General features: G+C 40.6%; 1 protein-coding gene across 2 annotated transcripts in view; it reads right to left on the reverse strand.

Annotated features, from left to right (window-relative positions):
• The window catches only part of APBB1IP (amyloid beta precursor protein binding family B member 1 interacting protein), a 67,196-nt gene that overhangs the window by 6,127 nt on the left and 38,248 nt on the right, over positions 1-22,821 (reverse strand). For both annotated transcript variants that reach the window (XM_055706694.1, XM_014282488.3), the window contains exons 8-12: positions 20,760-20,834; positions 19,277-19,420; positions 15,763-15,873; positions 2,774-2,872; positions 1,647-1,764 (exon numbers count right to left, since the gene is read on the reverse strand). In XM_055706694.1, the coding sequence (XP_055562669.1) occupies positions 1,647-1,764; positions 2,774-2,872; positions 15,763-15,873; positions 19,277-19,420; positions 20,760-20,834 (547 nt within the window). The remainder of the gene's footprint in view (positions 1-1,646; positions 1,765-2,773; positions 2,873-15,762; positions 15,874-19,276; positions 19,421-20,759; positions 20,835-22,821) is intronic.

A 22,821-nucleotide genomic window follows, 5' to 3' on the forward strand; every position in this document is an offset into this window, starting at 1 on the left:
ACGAACACACAAATGCTGGCTACAGCAGCCTGACCAGGGAATACAGGCTACATGAGATGCGAGAACAGAAATTCCACCTGCCCTCCTAAGCATTGCTTTCGGCTGCTGCTGAAGTTAATAGAGTACAGCCCCCCGCCAAGCTCACACAGCACTGTAGTTTTCTATGGCAGATTTTAGCCTATGTTGAAATCAGCCCATACCAATGGCTATACAGCCATCTGAAAACAGAACAGAAGGAAACATGCTTTGTTCCCTTTCCAAAACATGAGCCAACAGCTGCTCACAGTCAGGCAGTCCAGGTTATGCAGTGTTATAGTCGGGCCCCAGGTTTTATATAGGGCTGTAAGATTGCAAGAATCGGTGACTTCCCTCAATTAAAACGCTAATGATGCTTCAGATATATTTCTACAGAGACAACATACACGACTAAAACTGTCCCAGGTTACTTGACCATTAAATGGGATCCATTAGTTAAGATTAGCAGTATATTTTGTGATCAAATGCAGCGTTCCTGGATTCCAGTCGGGAGCTGAAGTTATACAGATGTGTACATACTTTTTAAGGCCTCGATCCTGCCCATATCCAATATAGACTGCAACACCAGCATGGAGCCCCACTGGCCAGCCACCTCTCTACTGCCATCAGTACCAGAACACAAAATGCTCCACGACTGTCCTATCCACCCTTGCTCAAATATCCCCACCCACAGCCGTCAGAAAATCCCCTGATCCCGAAACAGTCTGTTACTGGGTCTCCCCACCCTAAATGTGCACGTATTACCATGACTTGACTCCAAGAAATAATAGAAAACACCCCATCTTCTCATACCTACTGAGAAAAGGCAAACTGAAGCCTTGGAAAGAAGTTTGGAGGACTGCGAGTTGTCTACATGAGAAGTCAGAATATTAACTGCCAACGCTGATTTTGACTTTGCGTGTCTTATGACAGTAAGTACTTTGCAGTACTTGGCCAGCATGGCCTTCCTAATAAATATTGCATATCTTAAGCATGTAAACTAAAAACATTCATGCACTAGTATCATGCGCTGTTGTATCTGAATGATGATAAAATCGGTAACAGCAGTGTGATGAAGCTACTGGAAAAGTAAAGTTAGAAAATAACCCAATCCTTTCTCACTCTGCATCCTTCTCCTAACATCCACATTGTTATCATGCAAATAAGTGAAAGGCTAGGAAAGAGAGTGGCTCACCCTATAATAATCTCTTTCTGAAATGATCATTCTCAGAATATCCCACTCATCCCTTTTACTCATTGGAGGAAAAGCTCCGATACAGCCAGTGTAGAGATGGGCAAACAGAAAACTTCAAGACATGGACCATCAGTCTGTAAAATGTAGAGGGAGGATAAAGGATTTGTATTCAGATGCCAACAGAAAAACACCTTATTAAATTATTCGGATTTAAGCAGACCTTTTGTGGGCTGTCCTTGTATTCTTCAAGTTCTAACTTCAAAGTGAGAGCTTTGCTGCCAGCTTAGTTAAGGATCAGAGCTACACTGGGCTGTCTAGAACAACGTATTTTCTTGCTTAGTCAATGGGATAGTTTTCTGAATAAAGACTGTGCAACACCGATGATGACAGAAGAGGAAAATAAATGTGATTTCAACTGCTGTGACAGCATTCATACCTGCTGATAAGGATCCTACAGGGGCAGCTGGTTCCACCATTCCTTGATTTGCCCACCGAGAGGACAAGCCAGCCTTCTTCACTGCACATTTGTAATTATCATATAGTGTCTTGCCATACTGCAAAACAATCAAAACAATACAACAAGCATGGTGTTAAGGTTTGCACAGGCCAAGAATTCATTTTGCTTTCAGACATATTTTCTGCCTCCATTCCTTCCTACCCTGTTTTGTTGAAAAGTAGCTTTCTACAAGCAGTGTGCCTATTTCCGTATAGGGCCAGCTGGAAAGCACCTGTGTAACAGCACAATAAAACATGAATCCCTGTGACCAAACACAGTCCTACTGATACCACTCTCACATTTTATGTTCATTCCAGTATCTGTAAACATCTTGAAACTTGTCTTCAAAACCAACTGTTCTCAGTATCTTTTCCAATGCCTTCCAAGTATTACATTTTCAGACTGGAGACTTGGGACGCAGTTCTGGGCTCTAGTGCAAACAGCTGTGTCAGTGTAAGACACAAAATAATTTGATGTTCGACCCATACCTTTGTTGGATGTCACCCTGCCGCAGAACTGGCAGAAAAGAATATATACCTAAAAGGAGCAGGTCTGGCAGTATACTGGGCTATGTATAAATCCGTCTCCCTTAATGTTTTGTGCACAAAATAGGCTGTGAATTAGAATCACAGAATCATGGAATTGTTTAGGTTGGAAAAGACCATTAAGATCATCAAGTCCAACCGTTCTGAAAGGGTTACACAGAACTGTCTGAAAAAGGTCACAGCTGTCCTGACCAGAGCTTGCACATCTTAAGTCACAGCGTATTATCAGCCACAGTGTATTATTATCGTGCCAGGTAACTGTGGAGCAAGTTTTATGAGTACATGAGCTTTATAGCTACAGAATTCACCCCTGTGTTAATGAGAAAAACATACTGATAACTAGGGTACAGAAACATTGAGCAAATCCACCCTGGTCATGCCCTTCTGCTCTTTCTACAGTAAAATTAGCATGAATGTCCATTCTTGTCACAATATTTCCAGCTGAGATGATGACAGTCAGTAACCTGAGGAAGGCAGGATTCTACAGAAAACACGTTTAACAAAATTTTCTTTTAATCTCACCTTGGCAATTCTTATTCCTGTCACCCACTGATGAAGGGTTGCTTGATCATCGCAGCATAAGTACTTGATATATTGTGACTCCTTTTGAATTTGGGGGTGCTGGAAGATATCAATTTATAAAATAAGACAAATGCAGAAATCCAACCACTACACAAAAGTATGAAGGCACACACAGCGACCTCAGTGAGAACACTGCCTATAGGTATCATGTCAACATGAAGACAATTAGAAAAATAATAATAAAAAAAAAAAGCAGCAAAAACAGAGTATAAGAACATTTTAAAAAGATGATACACGAGTTGCCACTGGCAGCATTTTCTTGAAATAATTTTAATGCACTGTAATATGAATTCAAGGGCTACAGAAATCTAATAGTGATCTAGATTGATCATAGATTAATGAAGTCTACAAATGCTATGGTTCAAGGTCTACCACTCAATGTATGAACACTGGAAGGAAGCGTGCTTCTCATTGTGGTTTGTCATATGTAAGGCACCCAGACTGAATGCTGAACATAATTAGTTTTCAAAGAGTATGTTAAATTTGTTTAAGCATAAACTCTCAGCTGAAATAGATTTTTCCTTCTAACTGACTGCCTTTCTTCAGGCTGAGTTCTAGCTTTCTTCCTATGGATTTTTATTCTGCTTTATTCTTGCTGTTATTTGCCAACAGTTATGTAAACTGCCATATGTTCCAGATAGAGGATCATTCAAAATGCAACACCGTCAGAAGTAAACTTTTCATCTGTTTGTACCAGAAACCTTTACCATTTTTAAATCTTTTTTGTCCTTTTGGACAAAATTTAGGATCTCTTCTCCTTACTGATCAACACAGTACCAGCATGTGATGATGTGCCATTGCAACTCAAAGATCACCAAATGCCAGGCTGCCTGCTTGTCTGAGACTAAACATCCTCTCTAAGACTCTGAAAGAATTTCATTGCCCTGCTACAGCAGAGAAAGCTGTAAGTCTTTAGTAGCTTGTATGGACTAATACACTGCCATCTCTTGATACACAAGAAAAAGAATGAAACCAAAGGAAAAGGCTTCATTATCCCTCATTTATGTGTTCATTTTTATTTATATTCTTATAAATTATAGGTGCACAGTTAGGGAAATACTGTGAACGCACAAAACAGCAGCCAAACATGCTCTGAGAATTTGCTATTGTCAAACCTCTCTCTTTTCAGCCTGTGCAGCTGAAAGTTCAAAGCATACCTCCACCTAGCAGCAAGGACCCTGGTTTTATACATATTGTTAAGCCTCCAAAGCAGAGCAATGCTGGACGTGGGGAACTCGGCAGGACCTCTCGCAGGCTGTGAGCAGCCCACCAGCCCAGGGCTGATGTAGGTGCCAGAGGTCTCCTCGCAGATGCCTGCTGGTAGCAGTGCAGAGGCCAAATCCTGCTAAACTGGGTGATCCAGGGGTTCAAAAGCAGAACTGAATACAGAGGTCTTGCTCCTCAGCCACGTGTCCCTGCTTACCCCTCAGCACTGCAGACACCAGGCTTCCCTTGCTTGTGTTGGCCCAACAGTGGCCAACTGTTTAGGAGGCCACATTGCAATTCGAAGAAAAAGGAACTGGTCTGGGTTAAATATAACCCATTTCATCATGCCGTAGTTTTGGTTTGTTTTTTTAAAACCCAGCAGTATGCAGCATAGCCTCACATACAGCGTGGGGATAAGGGGCACTGTGGCTTGGGGAGAGAACAAGTAGCGAGGGATGGATGAAAGGATGGGACCACGCAAGCCAGTATTGCTGCCAAAGCCCTGTATCATCAAATTATGGAGCGAGAGTGAACACACCATGGAGGTAACTGCAAGGAAGAAAAAAACCAAAGGATATTACCCTTGAAGGGTCTCACAGCGACAGATGTGTCCCAGGGCAGTGCTGTGGGTAACTGCATTACAGCTCCCTGTGTGTTTGAACTCAGCTGCTCACACAGGTCATACTATTCACCATTTTTCTGCAAACACATAGCTGGCCGTCTCCCCTGTGAATGATGAATAAGCAAAGTCCACTTCAGCCCTCCGGAAAGGCCCATGGCTACCTTATTCTATTACCTTGCTCCCAGGCACTGCCAAGGTGAAAGCTAGGGACATGTCACATTGCAAGCCCAGAGATGCCAGCGTACTGGCACCAGGTGCCTTAACTGCAGGGCCGGCACCATGCCCACCCCATGGACCTGTGCCTCAGCCACCTGGTACACTCACAGACCGCCCCATTCACAGTTCAACAGACAGGACTGTAGCTTGCTGCAATACACCTATGCCACGTAGCAAACAAGAGGCAGTAACCAGGGTCCCTGGAAAACAGCCTTCTCCAGCTCCCCAGTGTCTGCCTGTCCCTGTCTCCAGCAGCCTCACACAGCCTGAATGCTGCTCAGAGTGAGCTCTGCTACTGCACTATGTGGCCAGGACACAATGCCTGACAAACCTTATTTCCTTCCACCATTTCTCTATTATGTGACCAAACACAGTGAAAAGCATTAGAGAATTCAGTCTGAATCTTATCCTTAAAAGGGTACTGCAAGCAGGCACTTCTCTCTGTGTGGCTGAGTACAGCCCATAGACCTGGGTAACATTATCACCAACAGAGCCAAAAGAACTGGGAGGTGCAAACGAAGACATTGCAACCCTTGATAAATTAAATTCTTCAAGCACTTTCCAACAAGCAACTCGCAATTTTGCTCCAGTGTGTAAGGTCCTACTGAACCCAGCAGATGGCACCCAAAGCTTTCAAAAATGAAAAAAGCAAGGCTTTTTTTTTTTTTTTTGTACTCTTTCATGACAACAAAGTCCAATGTGTCTGCATATCTTCCCTCATTTTCAAATACCACACCTGCAGTTTTTTGTTACCAAAAAAAAAAAAAAAAAAGGAAGAAAAGACTTCTGTAATTTAACACAGAATTCATGCAAACATCTGGAGGAAAGTGCACACTGCATAAACAAGGCAGAGGAAGCCATGGCATAGACCAAGCTAGGTAACGGCGCTGCACATAGACACAGCCCTGCCATGGGGATCTGCGGCTGCGGAGCTCAGAGGGGCTGCTGCAGACCTCTCCTCTGGGACACTCTACAGAAATACCAGTTCCACACAAACACCCGTACTGTGTCAGAGCAAAGGTCCCTGAACCCAGTATCTGGACTCTGGCAGTGGCCACAAATGGATACCGAGGGAAGAGAAAGAAGATGACCAGTATATATGATACACCCTTCTCTGTACTCACCTTGTCTGCAACTATTTTCAGGTCAGAGGATTTTCTGAGCTGGATGGGGATTTTCTGTATTTAAATCTTCAGTGGATTTCTCCTCCAGGTACTCCTGCAGCTTTTTATTGAGCCCAGCAAGAGTTCTGGCATCCACAACATCTTTTACCAACAATTTTCCCAGGTCTGCTATACAGTCTATGAAGAACCATCTCCTTTTGCTCTGAATCTGACTTCCACTAGCTTTGTATAACATTCTTGTTTCAGAAGAGACACTGAATGGCTGACCCCCATCCACACCTCTCCATGCCACTCCTGAGCCTAGAGATCTGCATCACATTCCTGGCAAGTTAACTCTTCTCCAGCCTACAAGCTTCTAGTCTCTGCAGTCATTCTTCAAGTCAAAGTCATTCCTTTCCTTTGCTTGTCCTTGTTGCTCCTCCTTGATCCTTCTCCAAGTTTATTGTATTTCTTTGAAATGAGAGGACCAGAACCACACAGGTGAGGGGAAACTATGGACATGTGTCATGGTATGGCAGCATTTGCTGTTTTACCATTTATGCCTTTTCTAATAACTCTTAATGCTCGATTTACATATCTGACCGGCACTGAGCACTGAAACAAGGCCTTTATGAAGTTATATACCGTATCAGCGTCTTGCTCCTGAATAGTACAGGTCAGCTCAAAGTTAGTAATTTCACAGGTGAAGTTCTGACTGCTTTTGACCCTATGCACATTACTGTGTGCATACCTAGACCATATGTCATTTATGATTTTACTGTTCAGAACCTCAGCCTCATAATGGCCTCCCAGAATTCTTCAGTCTGCCCTTTCCTCAATGATCTGAATAATGTAGCACCATCAGCCAGCTTCCTCACTTCACTGCTTACCCTGTCTATGAATATTTTGAGACTGTGGGTTTCTCACCATCCTGAGAAGCTGAGAGGGAACTGTCAGTGAACAAGGCTGTGTCTCATGACAGACAACATGAGAGTTATTTGCTGCCTGCCCTCTACCCTATCTTTTACTAGCTATTGTCTCCACTGGGCAATCCATCTTAACTACTGACATTCACCAGTGGGGCCTATTCCAAATTACCCCAATCAGTTCCTTGATTAAATTACTCCAATCAGCAACCATGATTAAATGCAGAGTCACAAGTATATTCTGTCAAATAGGGACTCAACTAGCAAGCTGCTGAATGCCCAGCTCTCATAAGGAAGGTTAAATACCTCAAAACCCTGCAGGCAGCCTGTATCTTTGCTTTGTAACAGCTAAGGACTGTACTGTCTCTCATTTTCTGAGAAGCAGCAGCAGCAGCATTGGCTCTCTTTTTATGTGCAACTTTACCAATGACACATAAAACATAACTTTGTACTGGACCCATAGCCCACTGAGGTTGACTGGAAATATCCCATTACCTTTCTTGAGCTTTGGATCAGGTCCAGGGAGGACTGTTCCTTGCTGCCAGTGCAGAAGCTGCCCTCAGCAGCTCTGTGCAAGGCCAGACCACAGAAGCAAACACCAGCAGCACCAAGCTTAATACATAAGGTTTATACCTGTAAAAGATTATTAGTGGCTCAGATGGACGCATTTGGCTTCCCGTGGTTCTTTGATGCACGAAGCCTACTTTGAGTAATGTTTCAGCCAAGACCTGTCACCCCACCCCAGCAGCTTGCTCACTTGGGAAGAACTGTACCACAGTGAAATTACTTTGGCAGTACAAATGGCAGAAGTCTGCTATCAACACTGACCTTTATGAGCTTGACTCTCCACTAAAAGCTTCATGTCATATGCAAAATCTATTAGTACATAAAAGCACTGACTTAGGATAATCAATTCAGAGGAGAATTTGGACAGCTGAAAGTCCCTGGATATTATGATTTAATGTAAAGATCCACGGGAACCAATTTCCTCCTTTCACAGTTCCTGTATCTCAGGGTAGTTGTTTAGTACAGCACACAGACCTAAGGAGGTGTAGTCACCACACAAGTTTGGTTTTGCTAAACTAGATTCATAGTGCCTGTAATAATCTGTGAGACTAATAGAGGTTGTAACAATATCAATCATGACAGTCGTGAGAAATACTGTATTTTTAGGCAAAGTAACACTAACCTCAGTATGCCACAGCCTACACATCTCACACATAGACAGATAAATTACTTTGTTATGTGGTGCATACTGTGTCCTGAAAAGGTCATTAAAATTATCTGATAGCAAAGTGAAAACATCTCCTCTGGAAAGGTGAAGCACCTTTGCCTCTGAAACATGCAGCATCAAAACGAATTATGAAAGACGACTGTCTAAAAAGCAACTACCCCAGAACTCATAGTTTGAATGAGAAGTGGTAATATGCAAGTAAAAAGGGACTCCAGAATTTTTCTCACAGAAAAAAATGGAATCGTGCTTCAAAATGATACGGTGTATTAAAATGCAACATGATTTGTCTACAGAGAACTTTTTTCTCTGTTGATGTCAAAACTCTTAATAGTGATGAATTAGTTGCATCATTGGGTCTGTGTTTTTGGAAGTGTTGGAACCTGTCTAGTTACTTATTAAGGCCTGAGCACCTCAAATGTCAGGCTGCAAAGGGATGTGCTGTGTTCCATGCAGAAAAGCACTGAAAAGGCATGGAACAGAACCTAGTGTTCTCCTCTGACCCACTGTCTCCTCTGTAAGTATCAACTGTAGAGATAAAGAAAGCAGAAGCAATTGAATATAAAGAGCTAATTTTCTGGAGAGGTTTAAAAAAATATTTGTGCACAGATTACATTTTCAGATATAAAATAAACTCTTTGCCTAAGGAAAAAAAGATAAAACCATCGAAAACCTGACGAAATAGGAACTGAACTATGTGGTTTCTATGGTTTGTGCCAAAACAAATGACTAAAGGGCATGTGTGTATGAAATGAGAGATTATCCCAATAAAATGGTATTTTGCTTTGCCTTTGTCCAACACTGAAGATGAAAAGTAAACTGAATTTACTCAGGCATCTCATTGGATCCCTTGCCCCAAAATATATGGATCATTGCTCAGTCTCTGAGGCAGAAACAATAGCCAGAAGCATAGAGTTACTAACTTTGGATCAAAAGCTTTGGCTTTAGGCCAGATTTTCACCAAATGGTCAGTTTTTGGATACCTTATCTTCTACGTATGAACTTGTGCTATGTTGAACTAGATTCTCAGAAAAGCTGAGACTCTTCTGGCTCCCATGACTGCAAGGAGAATTAATACTCAGCACTTTTCAAAAATCACACCAATGTGGTTCAAATTTGCCATCTACTATTAAATGTGGTCAAATTCTGATGCTGTGCACTCTCTGCATTAAAATGACCATGCTTAATTGATCTTTTGAAGACATGTGTGAACTGTACAGAGATAAAACAGTAACTGTCCTATTATAAAGAAATGATACCTACATAAGGAAGATATGACCTACATTCCTCTAACAACCAAGGCAAAATTTTTAGGTCATTAAAAATACATGTAATAGCCACTGTAGCCAAAGAGAACTGCTTTATGCAGCAAATCATATTTTCCGAAGCTATTATATTCCATTTCCCACTGTCCATTCTCTGTCCTTATTCTCCCCATTGTTTATGCATCAATCTTGCAAAACTGTGTGCATGTACTATGACCGTAATCCCACATATCTGAAAGTGTTCTGTAATAGAGTATGTCTGCTTTTGCTTTTTCACTTTATTTAGCAATGAATTTTACTCTGAAATATTTATCTGAAGCATTCATGCTAACACAATCTTCAAACCTTTCACATGAAGAAACAAAAATCTCCTGTTTTCTATCCTCATTTCCTGCACTAGCCATTGGTTCTACATCTTTTTCCTACCATTTGCTATCACAAACATTGCTAATTCTCACCTTCTCCCTTCTTAACTGTCAATGTTTTGAATGTATTATGTACATGACTCAGTCTGGGACTGAGCATACTAGGTGTGAGGGAGGAGGGAACCAGCAGCAGAGCAACTAAATACTAAATTACTTGGTAGAATGATGCCACTGTTCCAAACAGACACTATTCTTGAAATCTAATTCTAAAATTCTTTAGATCATTAGAAATTTCTTTTAAAAAAAAATTAGTTTCCAAACGACACCAGGAAAACTTAGCTGTTTAGACTACACAGGAAAATGTGCCCAGCTGTGGAAATAGAGGATGATTTGCCTTTGTCTCAGTTAATCCCCAGGAAACCAATTTTTTTCATCCTAGATTAATTCAGCATTATGCACCATTACCTCCAGATTACTCAAGCACAACCAGCACCAATAAACTATAATTAAATCCACTCTTTGTCACAGACACATCAGACTGACTAAACCAGCAAATTTGCATATAGATTACCTTGCTATTTTGTCTGCTTCGGAGGAGTTTTCCACATGGTGTGACAAAACCAGCTTCTTGACTAGCGTGTGTGTGCACAGACACGCATTCTCAATGTACAAAATAAACATTATGTTCATAATTTCTGCTCAGTGCAATGGATGCTGTTGCTAGCACGATGAACTGATCCCTTCCCTCATGGTGGAATCCTTTGGTTTTGAGGGCTTTCAGCTTCAGAATATGAAATACCTCACAAAAGTCTCACCCATTTCCACAGTGTTTCCCCTGTAACATAGTAGATGGTGAAAGAGAAGGTCTGCAGGGAATCCATGCACAAAAATTCGCATTTGTAAATGCAAAAGCAACTGTGAGGAACCAAGCCACTCCAACTGGCACACTTGCTGCATGTGGTGTGTGAAATTACTTTTTCTGTGAAGGAAAGATATATTTGTTCCCTCATCGTTTCTCTCCCAGGAGTGACCAGCACTCTGCAGGGTGGCGGGGACGGCCGTGCTACTACCCTCTCCCACCTCCTCTGCATGGAACAGAGGGACAGATCTGACCTTAACAGGTGCAGGTTTGAGTGAAGGTCTTCTTCCACACTTGGCTGCCCTTTCCCTTCCTCTTTTCTGCATATGGAGGTCTCTATTAAGAAAAGACTCACTTCATCTGATGTCAGTGAAGGGTGGGATCTTAAAATTTTTGTAAGTGTTACATTTACGCTGAGTAGGAAATAGGAAGAATCTACATGCTTACAGAAGCAGATGTCCCAAAAGCATTTATTTTATTCAGAGACTCAATTTTTAATATGCCGAGGCTTCTTTGTGTTGTTTTTTTGTTTTACACATGGGACTTCCTTTCAGGGAGGAAGGCTTGCTTAGCAGTTATATAAGGTTATATATAGCTCAGCACAGACCAAGTAGCTACTAGGAAATAAGAGCTCTTCAAGCTTTACAGTTGCCCCAAAACTTAAGGATTCCTAAAAGCCAACTCCATTGGAGCCTCTGCCAAGCTGCACTCTCATCTTCAGGACCCAGCCGCATCAGTTCTGGTTTGCTGCACAGGGACAGCTAAAGGTGACCCTGCTCTCTGACACCAGCCAGCCAGCTGGGCTCTTTTCAGTTGGTCCCAGCTGGGCTTTCAGCTGCCTGAGAGAAGCTGATATGAGGAAGCAACTGCTTTGTTCAGTTACTGCAGTTGTCTCCTGAATCATCCTGAAAGGAAGCTCCTGAATAAGCTCAGCAAAGTGCTTTCTTTTTTCTGGTAGACACTGTGATGTGTCTTTGAATTCTTTCTGGCTTTTTCTACCCTTTTCCCCATTATCTCCTCAGTGTCTTGATGGTTAACGAATATGCAAAAACAACCCCATTTTGTTCTGAGCTACAGTATATGAAATGGGGTGCTGATGTAATGGGAAGAAATGATGGACAAAGAGCACTCACAACACATCATGCTTCTCTAGCTGTAAGAGGAACATCCTACAGGATGGATCTGCAGACAAGATATTTTTATATTTGAGCTAGTTTAAAACAGCTAGTCCAGGTGCAGTTCCAACATCACAGGCTGCAAAAACTACCCCAGCTTCTGGCTAAGTATCAAAGCAACCCACTCATGATGACCATGACCTTGTTGATACGCTAACACCAGCCCGCCAAGACAGCATTAACCAAGTAACGCAGGTATGACCACTGAAATTGAAATTAAATGGCTAGATTAAAAAAGAAACAGGACAGAGAGAGCTGCCAGCTCCCCGTGACTGGATGCATCTTAGCTGGGACAGGCACTAGGACCAAAGGCTCACTGTCTTTGTAAGCCCCTTGCTCCACTGTAGCCTAACAGAAGAAACTGGAAAAAAAGGTTGAATCCCATTTAGAGACATCAAGGTGAAGCTACATTCAAAGAAATGTCTTGAAGATTTTGAGGCAAAAGCCCACATAGTTCAGAGCAGGGTCAGACAACCTGAGAAATCTCATTGTTTTAGCTAAAACCAAGTCACCAGGGCTGTGATTAACATTAGTTATAGCATTCCTCTTTCCCGTAAGTTCTTGGTGATGCCTGGCACATAGAGACAAAAATGGCAGGAATGCTCTGTTTGTTCTTGTAACATCTCTTGAGAGCTCTTCCCTCTGTAAAGACACATCATAAAGATGACCAAGGCTGGAGGGAGGCAAAAAGAAATGTTTTATCTTTTCCACTTGCTAGCATGAGACAGGACCTTTGAAGACAGCTACAAATGTTACAGGTTTTAGTCTAGTTATTTGTTTTAGAAGGCTCATCATTCAAATGGGGACTGGAGGAAAAGAAGGGATGTTTCCCTCAAGCATGAGGCCGTACTCAACTCCACCTCAGCCCACATCACTGGCCATTTGATGCCATTTGAATGAACAAAGGGCATTTCTCCTGTTCTTGAAGTAAGGATGCCAATTAGATTAACCAGTAGGAAATACAGTATTTTTTTCAACTCAATGCTCAAATCTGGGAAATTATGTCTGGTTCTGAATTCAGCAGGATTTTCCACCTAGCACAGAAACAAGATACTGCTGAAGCTGTTAAGTCCTTGCATTTCTTCCTCACAATAAAGTACAAGCTGGTCTCTTGCCTTTGAGCTGGGCAGTTTCTTTTGCTAAGTTTGAAACACAGCAAAGCAAGTTACTTGGCTAATGACTGCTCACTGTTTTGACACAGCTATTCCTAAGGGGCACCTTAGAAAGATACAACTCTTTTAAAAAATGTAGTGGCATGCTATTATTCAAAACCCTTCCAAGTGGTGTTACAGCTTGCTGGAGCTAATAAGGCTGCAGACTAACCTATTTTCCAAAATATGAAAATCTCCTTTGATTTACAGGCATCTTCAGTGAACAGCTAGCATGGGCTATGGCTGCTACTCTTCCAACTGCTTTCCCCCACTTGCTTTAAAGACAGATAATCTCCTGCAGCCAACGCAAACAAGTAACCAGAAGAGAACCTCTGCAGAGCCCCCGGTCCCAAGGCACACACAGGGGAATGAAAGAGCTTTGAAGAAACAGCAGTGCAGCCTTGTGGAGAAATTTCCATCTGGCTTGGACTGAGATGGGCGTCTAAGTTCCTTAAAAATTACTAGGGTACCAGTACAATAAAGATGTTTACCTGTTAAAATCTATTGCCTTTTGGTCACTGCACCTGCCTGCAAAAGTACTGTCATTTCATCTTGAGGACTTTATTCTCAAAATATGGCAGGATGAGAGATATCTCGAGAATGATGGTTTGTTTTCCTTCAGCATCTCAGGACAAGTGTGTCCCAGCAAGAAAGATACTTTCTTCTGGGAGACTTCCATATAAAAACAGACAGGAACAAAAATTGACTAAGTGTAATAAATGACTCCGTGTTCCTGTCCATACACTTTTGTGTCACCAAGCATCCAATCATTTAACTTTGCTCCTTCCCTCAGCCCACAGATCTCCAGTTGCATTACACCCTCAGCTCCAGCCTCCAAAGGTAAGAGGATATGAACGAACTCATCTCCTGCATGCCTTCAAAAAGGTATATATAGAATTCAAATTAATGTACAGAAATCACAATAAATATGAAACTCTCCATTGCATCACCCTTAGAAAGCCATTGTAAGCGGAATGCTTCCACTTCTGAAACAACAGAAGACGTGAAGATACCAATACTTGCCCATACTTCCTGACCAACTCCAGCCACTGCAGAAGACAGCTGTTAAGAGAAGCCAAGTCTGAAACTGAGCTGGTCAGGAATCTACCAAATGCTGATTTGTGGGAATTAAAATGAAGAACAATCACTGTAACATAATCTATTCATCACTAGGTAGTGTCGCTCAGATATAATGATCTTATCAATATGATGTTTATTCTAGTATACCGCAAACACATTTTAGAAGCATCACAGCAAACAGTTTTGCTAAGCGGGTTTCATACATTTATAAGCCTATTACACATAAAGCTTTCCCCAGTGAGCTTTTGATCTTGTTCTTCACATTTCACATTGAGAGTACAGGACTAACATCACACATCCAATAGAGCATTTCAGTCGTCGTGACTTTTTTTGTATAAGTTCTTATTTATAGCATACCTCTTTCCACAAAAGATGGCCGTAAGTCCAGAAAGTTTTCCTAATTGTTGTGAACAGTTAAACACATTGCTACATACACTTCAAAAATCATGCTTTTATTTTCATCTGATCAGAATGTGAAAAACTCTTATTAGTCAAATAATTCTTTGACCAGACATCTGTTTAGAAAATCAATTTCCCGTTATTTTTTAAATCAGCTCCCCTTTTACTTTTTTTTTCATTAGAAGTTGTATTTTTCAGAAATAATGCCTACCTGCTAACTTCAGAAGGCTCACCCCTGTTTTACAAACAAGGATAAAGTGGCTTTTTGCAGAGCATTTTGCAGAGAACTATAGTATTAAAACCGGTCATCTGTGTTAATTAGACACATCTGCTTCAGAAAGTAAGTCTGGTCTATAAACCACTTCTGCTTGGCCATGTGTAAATTAGGCTAGCAGACATTTTGAAACTGAATAAAAAAGCACTGTAAGTGTGCAGCTACTGCCAGAAGTATGGTTTGTGACCTCTGAAATGAATGTTTCCCATACTTCTTTTCTGAGATAGGAAGACAGTGTGTTTTCTAATATCTTGTTGGCACTGCGGGCCAGTGCAATAGAGAAGCGTCAACAAGATTATCTTCCTTCTTGTACCAGTAATCCCACTGTAATCTAAAATCTGTATTAATGACAGATAGCAAGCAAGGCCTAATTACTGCAACCTCAAAGCTTCATTTCTGCTATCTGAACTATGTAAAAAGCATAGGCTTCTTTTCCTTTCCTGAAAGAAATGCAGAATTGTCAGCCTTTTTGCAGTGCTGTTGCCTGGAGAGGCAGCAATAAGATACTTCAACAACAAACACTGATTTTCACGAGTGGGTGAAAAACGTCTTTTGCCCTCCTGCCACAAATAGTTGCATAATAAAATATGGCAACTGAGATGTTTATTCCTGCAAGATTTTGCATCTCAGTTCAACAAACCACTCAACAGGTACAACTATACTGCAAATAAAAGGTAGACTTACTTCTTAGTAGATAGTCCACAGCACTTATAATGTCAACGTTAGGGACTGCCAGTCTTAATCAGACATCTGCCTTGTGTGCCATTTGTCCAGATGTGTCCAGTCACCTGAACAGTCTGAATATGGAAGCATATTCAGGCTTGTTTTGAAGACAACTTTATAGACCCAGTGCAGACATATATCATAGGACTACAAGTCCTTAAAATTAAGGTTCTAAAGACCTGTTGCTGATCAACAATGAAGCGAAGAAGAAAATAGACATGACTTTGCAGGAGGTATTCTATCTCAGGGTATCCAAAGCTTCGAATTTAAACATGTTTACATACAAAAGAACCTCTGTGTGACATTTGCAGAACTTAGGGTTTGTGTACATTACCTTTAAGACAAAGCAGTGATCTGTAGGCGCCTTATATTTCACTTTGTGTTGAGAACCATAATAAACGTTCATATTCTCAAATTGAATGAAACATGCCAGATCCCGTGAAGTCTATAAATGAAAACCAAGTACATCGTTGTTAGAACAAATTGAATTTTGATGTGAAACTCATTAATAGGACTTTTTTCAAGTGCGTTAATGCCAATGTTTTTTACTTTTTCAGCTGTCATGAAGTTGACTGAAGAAAGGTTAATTTTAAATGTGTGCATTCTTAAACTAACAATTGAAAAAGGGTCAGTACACATTAGGAATAATATATAACACAAACAGTGCAACATTTTGTTGCTGTTCTGGTTTTGCTGTGCTTTATTGCTTTTTGTGAAGATTTTGGCTTATGGCTAACAAGACCAAATAGAACACCACAGTAACAATTAACTTTAGTAAAATAGATAAAGGCCTAGCAACTACATCCTTACAATTCTAAGTGGAGAAAGGAGGTTTGGGGTTCCAAATTCTTTTGAGAGCTCGTTTTTCTTCAGTATGTCACAAACAAGCTCTCATCAGGAAATAAGCACTCATGTAATCTATTTTGCTTTGCGTTTTCTCAAATTTACTGGCATCATTCCTTTTCTGTTTATTGCAACATTTGCCGGTTCACAATATATTGCTAAAGTAACAATGTTTCTGTTGCTGGCACACTTCTCAGTGCAGAATTCTGCATACAAAGCATAAGTTTTGCAATTCTTTGAGTGGAAATGCAAAAGAAACCAGGAAATTGTGGAAAAAAACCCCCAACACCAAACCACAAATCCTCTCTACCCCTAAGACTGGGGTTTATTTCCACATATGAAGGTTCTTCTATGCTGTTCTCATTCTTACTGATACTTTTATTACAATACACCCTTGAGTTGGATTTATTTACAAATTGAGTTTGCAAGTAAGCTTTGTGGGGAGAGGAAAAACTCCATAGTATATGTAGACAGGGCTTCTCTCTCTCCCATCTCCCTTGAAGCTGATGTCAAAGATTTTGTCATTGACTGTGTGGACCTAGGATTTTCCAACACTGTAAATTCTTAAATGTGCTCAAATCAATGAGTTGATCCTTTTCTTTACAAACCAGGTAACAGCAATTTAGAGCAATATGAATGCAGTTGTCATTTTCTTCAAAGTAAGGAACAAATTTTTATGCAAGGGATAAAGGCACTTATTGCTAGCATTTCTGCAATGTTAAATGACAAAGCAACACATGTAACAAACACATTTTAAAATTGTATCTGCAATTCTGCCTCTGCTGTTTTGTGACCCTGTCCATTAACAGCATGTTTCTGAATGGGATGTGAGTAATGCTGAAGAAAGAAATTAAGTCAGCAGTGCTGACTGGTGCTTGGTTTCTTAAAAAAAATACAAAACCAAAACAGAACCAAAACCACCAAAGGCGTGTGTGTATAATTACCTGAATGTGTCTCTGTATTTTCACATTTGCCATGTGTTCTACAGCCAACATGAAGTGTCAAAAGTATGCCAGATTTACAAATGAAAACATGATTATATGATGAACTTCAAAACAGCTGCAGCAGCTGAAGATACTATTGTCTGCCAACTGTTTGTTTCTGTACCTCAGTGAAAGATCATTCTACCCACAACTGAATGACTTCAGCAAGGTGCATGTGCATTCTTCATACCACCCTGACATGGGATGAACTCTCATAATTTAAGGACTTTGACTGAAGAGCTGTACTGAATTCTGTTGCAGTGCTTCAAGATGTTTAGCACCCTAACTGCAGCCTGCTCATCTACCAGAGATTACTGTTTCCACAAAAGACAAGTCTACCTGAGCCTCAGCTGTTCCAATACAGAGCCCAGTAACTAACTTAAATCACCATTAAACATAGATTTGAACTGAGAAACTTGACCTTCTCTGGAACGGCTGAGGCATGGACGTACGCATCCTTTTGCTGAAGGCTGTTAGAGAAGCAGGAGCAAACAGTTGATTGTGATACCATTTAGCTTAACTATCTGCTAAAGAACTAGCGTCAAGGTCCTCTGTCCCTGCAAGTGCCTGAGTTGGTGATATAGTGAATTTGAAACACTCACACAGTTCCTTAAAATGGCTCAGTTATAGGCCGGGTGCTGTACAGGGTGCAAGGACTAACAGGCAATAAAGTGTTAAACAGCAGTTAAAAGACAACTGCATGGCTCCATCCTGAGCCTATGCTTGCAGTCTATTACCTGAAAAAATGGAAGCACTTTCCTCATTTGCACTATGATGGAAAGTCACTGAAACTGGTATGATTGGGTGATGAAAAAAGGCTGTGTAGCTATCAGTACATGCTTGCCCTGCTTTGGCACCATTCTGCTGGCCACCGTTGGGGGCAGGCTACAAGGAAATGTCCAAGATGGACTTTTCATTTGAGTATTCTTACACTCTTCCCACCTTGAGTCCCTTCCAAATAGCATTCTAGTTCCTAATTGATAGGATGTTGTGTGTCTGCAACATGATTTGAGGTTTGAAAGCTGTTATTTCAGGGTCAAGTAAAGTCATAATAAATTGCTGTGAAAGCAGCAAGGTAATCTAGGTCTGTGTTTCACTGAGATTGGAATATAAAGACAGGTCACTGGAGCAGCAACGTGGCATTCGTTTACAAGCTATCAATTTTATTTTACTTTTCCTTTGCAATTTAATTGGGGAATAGCAAAACAGTGAAGTTTCACAGCAGAAATCATAACAGTAAAGCTCCATCTGCAATACCAGAATTTTCAAATATGAAGCATTAGCAGAGCTGTAAGTGGTAACAGACGTGGTTTTCAGAATACAAAAAAAAGCCCCAAAACCATCAGTCCCAGAAGCGGCCATTCTACCTCACCACTGTGGAAATGAGAAGCCAGTCGCCCTTATGTGCAACACATTCAGGATCTCTTTGCTTCTCCAGTGCTGGCAATTCAGACTCTAAATTTTTGCAATACTAAATGTCAGTGCATTTGATTTGGTCAGGTGGATGCTTCTGTCTCATTTCTTTCTACACAAAAAGCACAACACACTCTCTAGGTAAAGATCACCACAGGAAAAAAACATATAGCGTTTCTGCATGGTGGTTACTGGTGCAGAAAGTCGGTATCAAACAAAGGAAAATTCCACCTTTTTTGTGATAAGAAATGAGTTTACTTGAGAATTTTTTAAATATTCTTCCACAAGAAACCCATATAACAGTGAAGCACTTTGGCAGCATAACACGAGCTAAAGGGTGCTGTGCTGTTTTTCTTTCCCCCACTGACTTCCGGAGGAGCATTTCATTAATGCTTTTATCCATCCATAGAAATCAAAAGGAGAGAAATGTGACAGGATTCAGTGCCTACATTCTAATATTTGCACAAGTGGTGTAGTCAAAGTTAAACCAAAGAAACCACAACCCTCCCAGATGCACCAGACAGTGCTCTTAAAATGTCACCTTGGGAGTTCTTCACTTTCACCTCCATGAATTGTTTTATTGCTAGAGGGATTATTTGGCTTCCTGACCTTGGTTTTTCCTTTGGGTACATAATAAATTCCAGAAGCTCGCAGAAGAAAATAACGCCTCTTCCAGGACTTTTTTCCATCTTCTTTTAAATAAAGGGCCCCTTCAAGCTCTGGCACAATGACAGATGTCCCACAGAAGCTTTCCTGTGCAACAAGAATAATAATATACAGAATAAATATATTTACATACAACCCTATTAATAAATAGCAGAAAAATGCTCCCTTGGAGAAAAAAAAAAAGGACAAGACATTTCCTGTGACAGCAAACATACAAATATGGGCAATGTAGTTACCAGGGAGATGAACATCTTGGGCAAAAGAAACTTCCAAGGTAACATGGTAACTCAGCCATGAGAGCTGGGTGCTGCTCACACTGGAAAAGAAGGCTCACAAAACCTCCATTCACTAAAGGGTCAAGCAAAAATGTACAAAAGGTTTTAACTAGACATAGATGTGCTCAGTGAAGGCAATAGAATGGTTGGTACTGCTGCTGTTGAGTTTTCTGTTGCTGTATCTATAGGTTCTGTAGATAAAGAGTTCTGTGGAGAGAATCCTTAGAGACTGCTTAGAGCTCTAAAAACAGCTAAAGAAAAAAAATCCCCCTTGATCTCTGCTTCCACTTGAAATACATACTAGCATTTACAACACTGTTTAAACAAATATACTTTATTGTTTGCTTGAAGGACCTACTGTTGGGTAATTTTTAATGCCAACACACTTATTACTTAATGTTTTCATTTAGAATTCACCAGGATTTCTGCTGGTTGAAACATGGTGCCTTCATGAGATGCACTTCTTTTGAAATGGGAATCCTGTCACCTGAGAGCAGCATTTCCTTTGTGAACTTTTACCAAAGTTAAAATGCTTGCCAGGAGAACTGTGAAAACCTTTTCTTTCATATAGCTCTGGATTTTTCCCTCTCAAACATACAACTGAAGTAAAACTTCAGCAGGAAAGGCAAAAGGCTAAACAAACTTTCTAGAAAAGTGCAAAGGTTCTTTTTCTGTTGCAGTACAGCTAATAATTTCAGGTAGTGAGAAGTACATCTACTTCTAATCCACAAGATAATTGTTTGCTACTGATTAACCTTACTAACAATATTAAGTCACAAGGGATGGCCTAAGGGTGTGGTAACAGCTGGTTCTTTTATTCTTATTTGTACAACACTGCTTTTATTGTTATCATAACTTTACTCGTCATAGAAACACTAGATAAAAATATTTCATGGCACTGGGATCTATAACAACAAAATAATTCTCCATCATTTATTTTCTCTGCTAGGGGATACAATCTGCATTTTTAATGGTGAGCAACAGATGCAGAGGAACATCCACATATTAAACCTCAGACACAAAGACACCAACCATCACAGAACTTCCTGTTACATATTTGCCCAAAGAACTAACCACTGTTGTTGCACAGCAGATGCAGATGGTGACAGTTTTGGTGACATTTGCACCATCAAACTAGCATGCTGGCTTACCTCCAGTAAAGCCTCTTTGTTTTTATCGTTCATTTCATTGCTTTCATTCTTCCCTTTGTCTGCCAGGTAGAAATTCTGATTAAGACACAAAAGGAATTAATGTTCATTATAAGGACAGTAATACAAGTAACTAGATCACTACAAATCCATTCAATAGTTACTCAGTCTTTCAATATTGAGTACCCAAGCCAGCAGATGCAAGAGGCAGATGCTTATGCACTCTAATAAAAAACTTTAATCACAGCTGCCTGCTCATGAGTTTTAATTCTTTATTTTGAATATAATTCAAAAGTAATACAAAATTACTTTTGCCTATGTATAGACAGCCTCCGAAGGTTTTATAAACACTGGCTTACGTTTTTGGGTGTTTTTCTGGATCAATGGGTTTGATTTTCATTCCAATTTTCACCACTTCCTATATTATTACAGGCAGTAGAGAACATAACATTTTATTGCATGCTGATATATGATGAATACAATGCAGTATCAAAAGGCTAGAGAGCATTTTTCCTAACAACCCAATTTACTGATTTGCTCACTTCATATCTGGCACTATGGATATAACTCGGCTCTTAATTTTTATTAAGAGCACTCATATGCCAAAGCCTTTATCCAAAGTTACTACTCTCTACTTTTAAACCCTCATTCATAATCTGCAAAGTATTTTCATGCAGTGAAGAAGGTATTAAAAAAATCTAGAAGAAATCAGAAGAGATGATCTTGGCACGTGTGCTTCAGCCTACTGAAATAAAAGCCTACACTTTGAAATTACTCTGACTCTGTGACAGAGGGCTGTGAAGCTGCAGCCACCCTCAGAGGACTCAGTGCCTGTCTGCCCCTGCAAACAAGGAAGCACAGCTCCTGATGCAGTTACCAGTAGAAATAAATTCACCTACTGTTAAACAGCAAAAGGTTTTGCATTCATCTGCATTGTACAGACAGACAAAATCTCGATTTATCAATTTAAAAAGCATACAGCTAAATATCACAGTATGCAGAACATAATGAATTATTAAAAGAAGGGGGAATAATACTGGTTTGTTTGCTTCTCCCTATGCTCTATGACATACGTGTAAATTCAGGCAGTGGGAAGGTTGCTCAGGACTTTGCTAGGACTTGTGTGCCAGAGCACGTGCAGTGGCTTTGCTCAACAGCAAGCATGGCCTGATAGCAGAGCCCAGCTTCCTGCAGGCATTAAGGCAGAAGCTGGGTGTGAAGCAAAGAGGCAGATCAAGGAGCTATGCCATGCATCAAGTAGCATTTGGATCCTTGGGCTTGAGGCCAGAATGGTAACAGTCAATGTTCACATGATCTATCATTTTCTAAACAAAAGGGCATGTAGAAGAGGAGCTTGGGTTTGGAAAATACCTGATGCATGGTCTTACTGATTTCCCTGGAATGAGTCACAAAGCTAAGTTTGCAGGACAAATGGCATAAAAATTGTCCCATTTGTTTGGGACATAAAACCCATAAAACACCATTGTCTAGGAAATAGACAAGATCGTAACCTCCAACAAATTCTGAAAGCTATCTACTTAAAAATTACTCCTAACTCTGTAATTCTTCAGCTATTCTGTAGGAAGAAAACTAAGGGTTTATCTGACTTCTCATCTCTCTCCATTTTTTCATGTCTCAAGAGTATGAGAATGTGGCAACTTATTTATATGCCTAGAACCCCACAATGACTAATCTGCACACAAATGCAAACATTACCAAAAGACAAATGAGAAGCATGTAAGTGAAGGAACATCACTGTTGCTGCAGTATAAGAAAGAAACAAACAAGCAGCAAATCTGCCCTGCCGACAATACCATGTTTACAGCAATGAGATTTATCTGAAGTGAAACCTTGCTCTTGCACAAACCACATCATCTTTTTTAAGCAGTGCCTTGAACAGCTGTCTGCCAGAACACAAGCCTCACAGCTGATGGTTTTTGGAGGGGCACCAGGAGAGGAAGGGGAAGAGGTGTGGATGATCTCAAAAACAGTTCTTTAAAAAATATGAACTTTCACGAAAGCAGTAAGTCAGACAGGAGACATCAGAAACATAGCCACCTGCAGT

Source organism: Falco cherrug, chromosome 4, assembly GCF_023634085.1.
Source record: "Falco cherrug isolate bFalChe1 chromosome 4, bFalChe1.pri, whole genome shotgun sequence".
NCBI classification, from domain to species: domain Eukaryota; kingdom Metazoa; phylum Chordata; class Aves; order Falconiformes; family Falconidae; genus Falco; species Falco cherrug.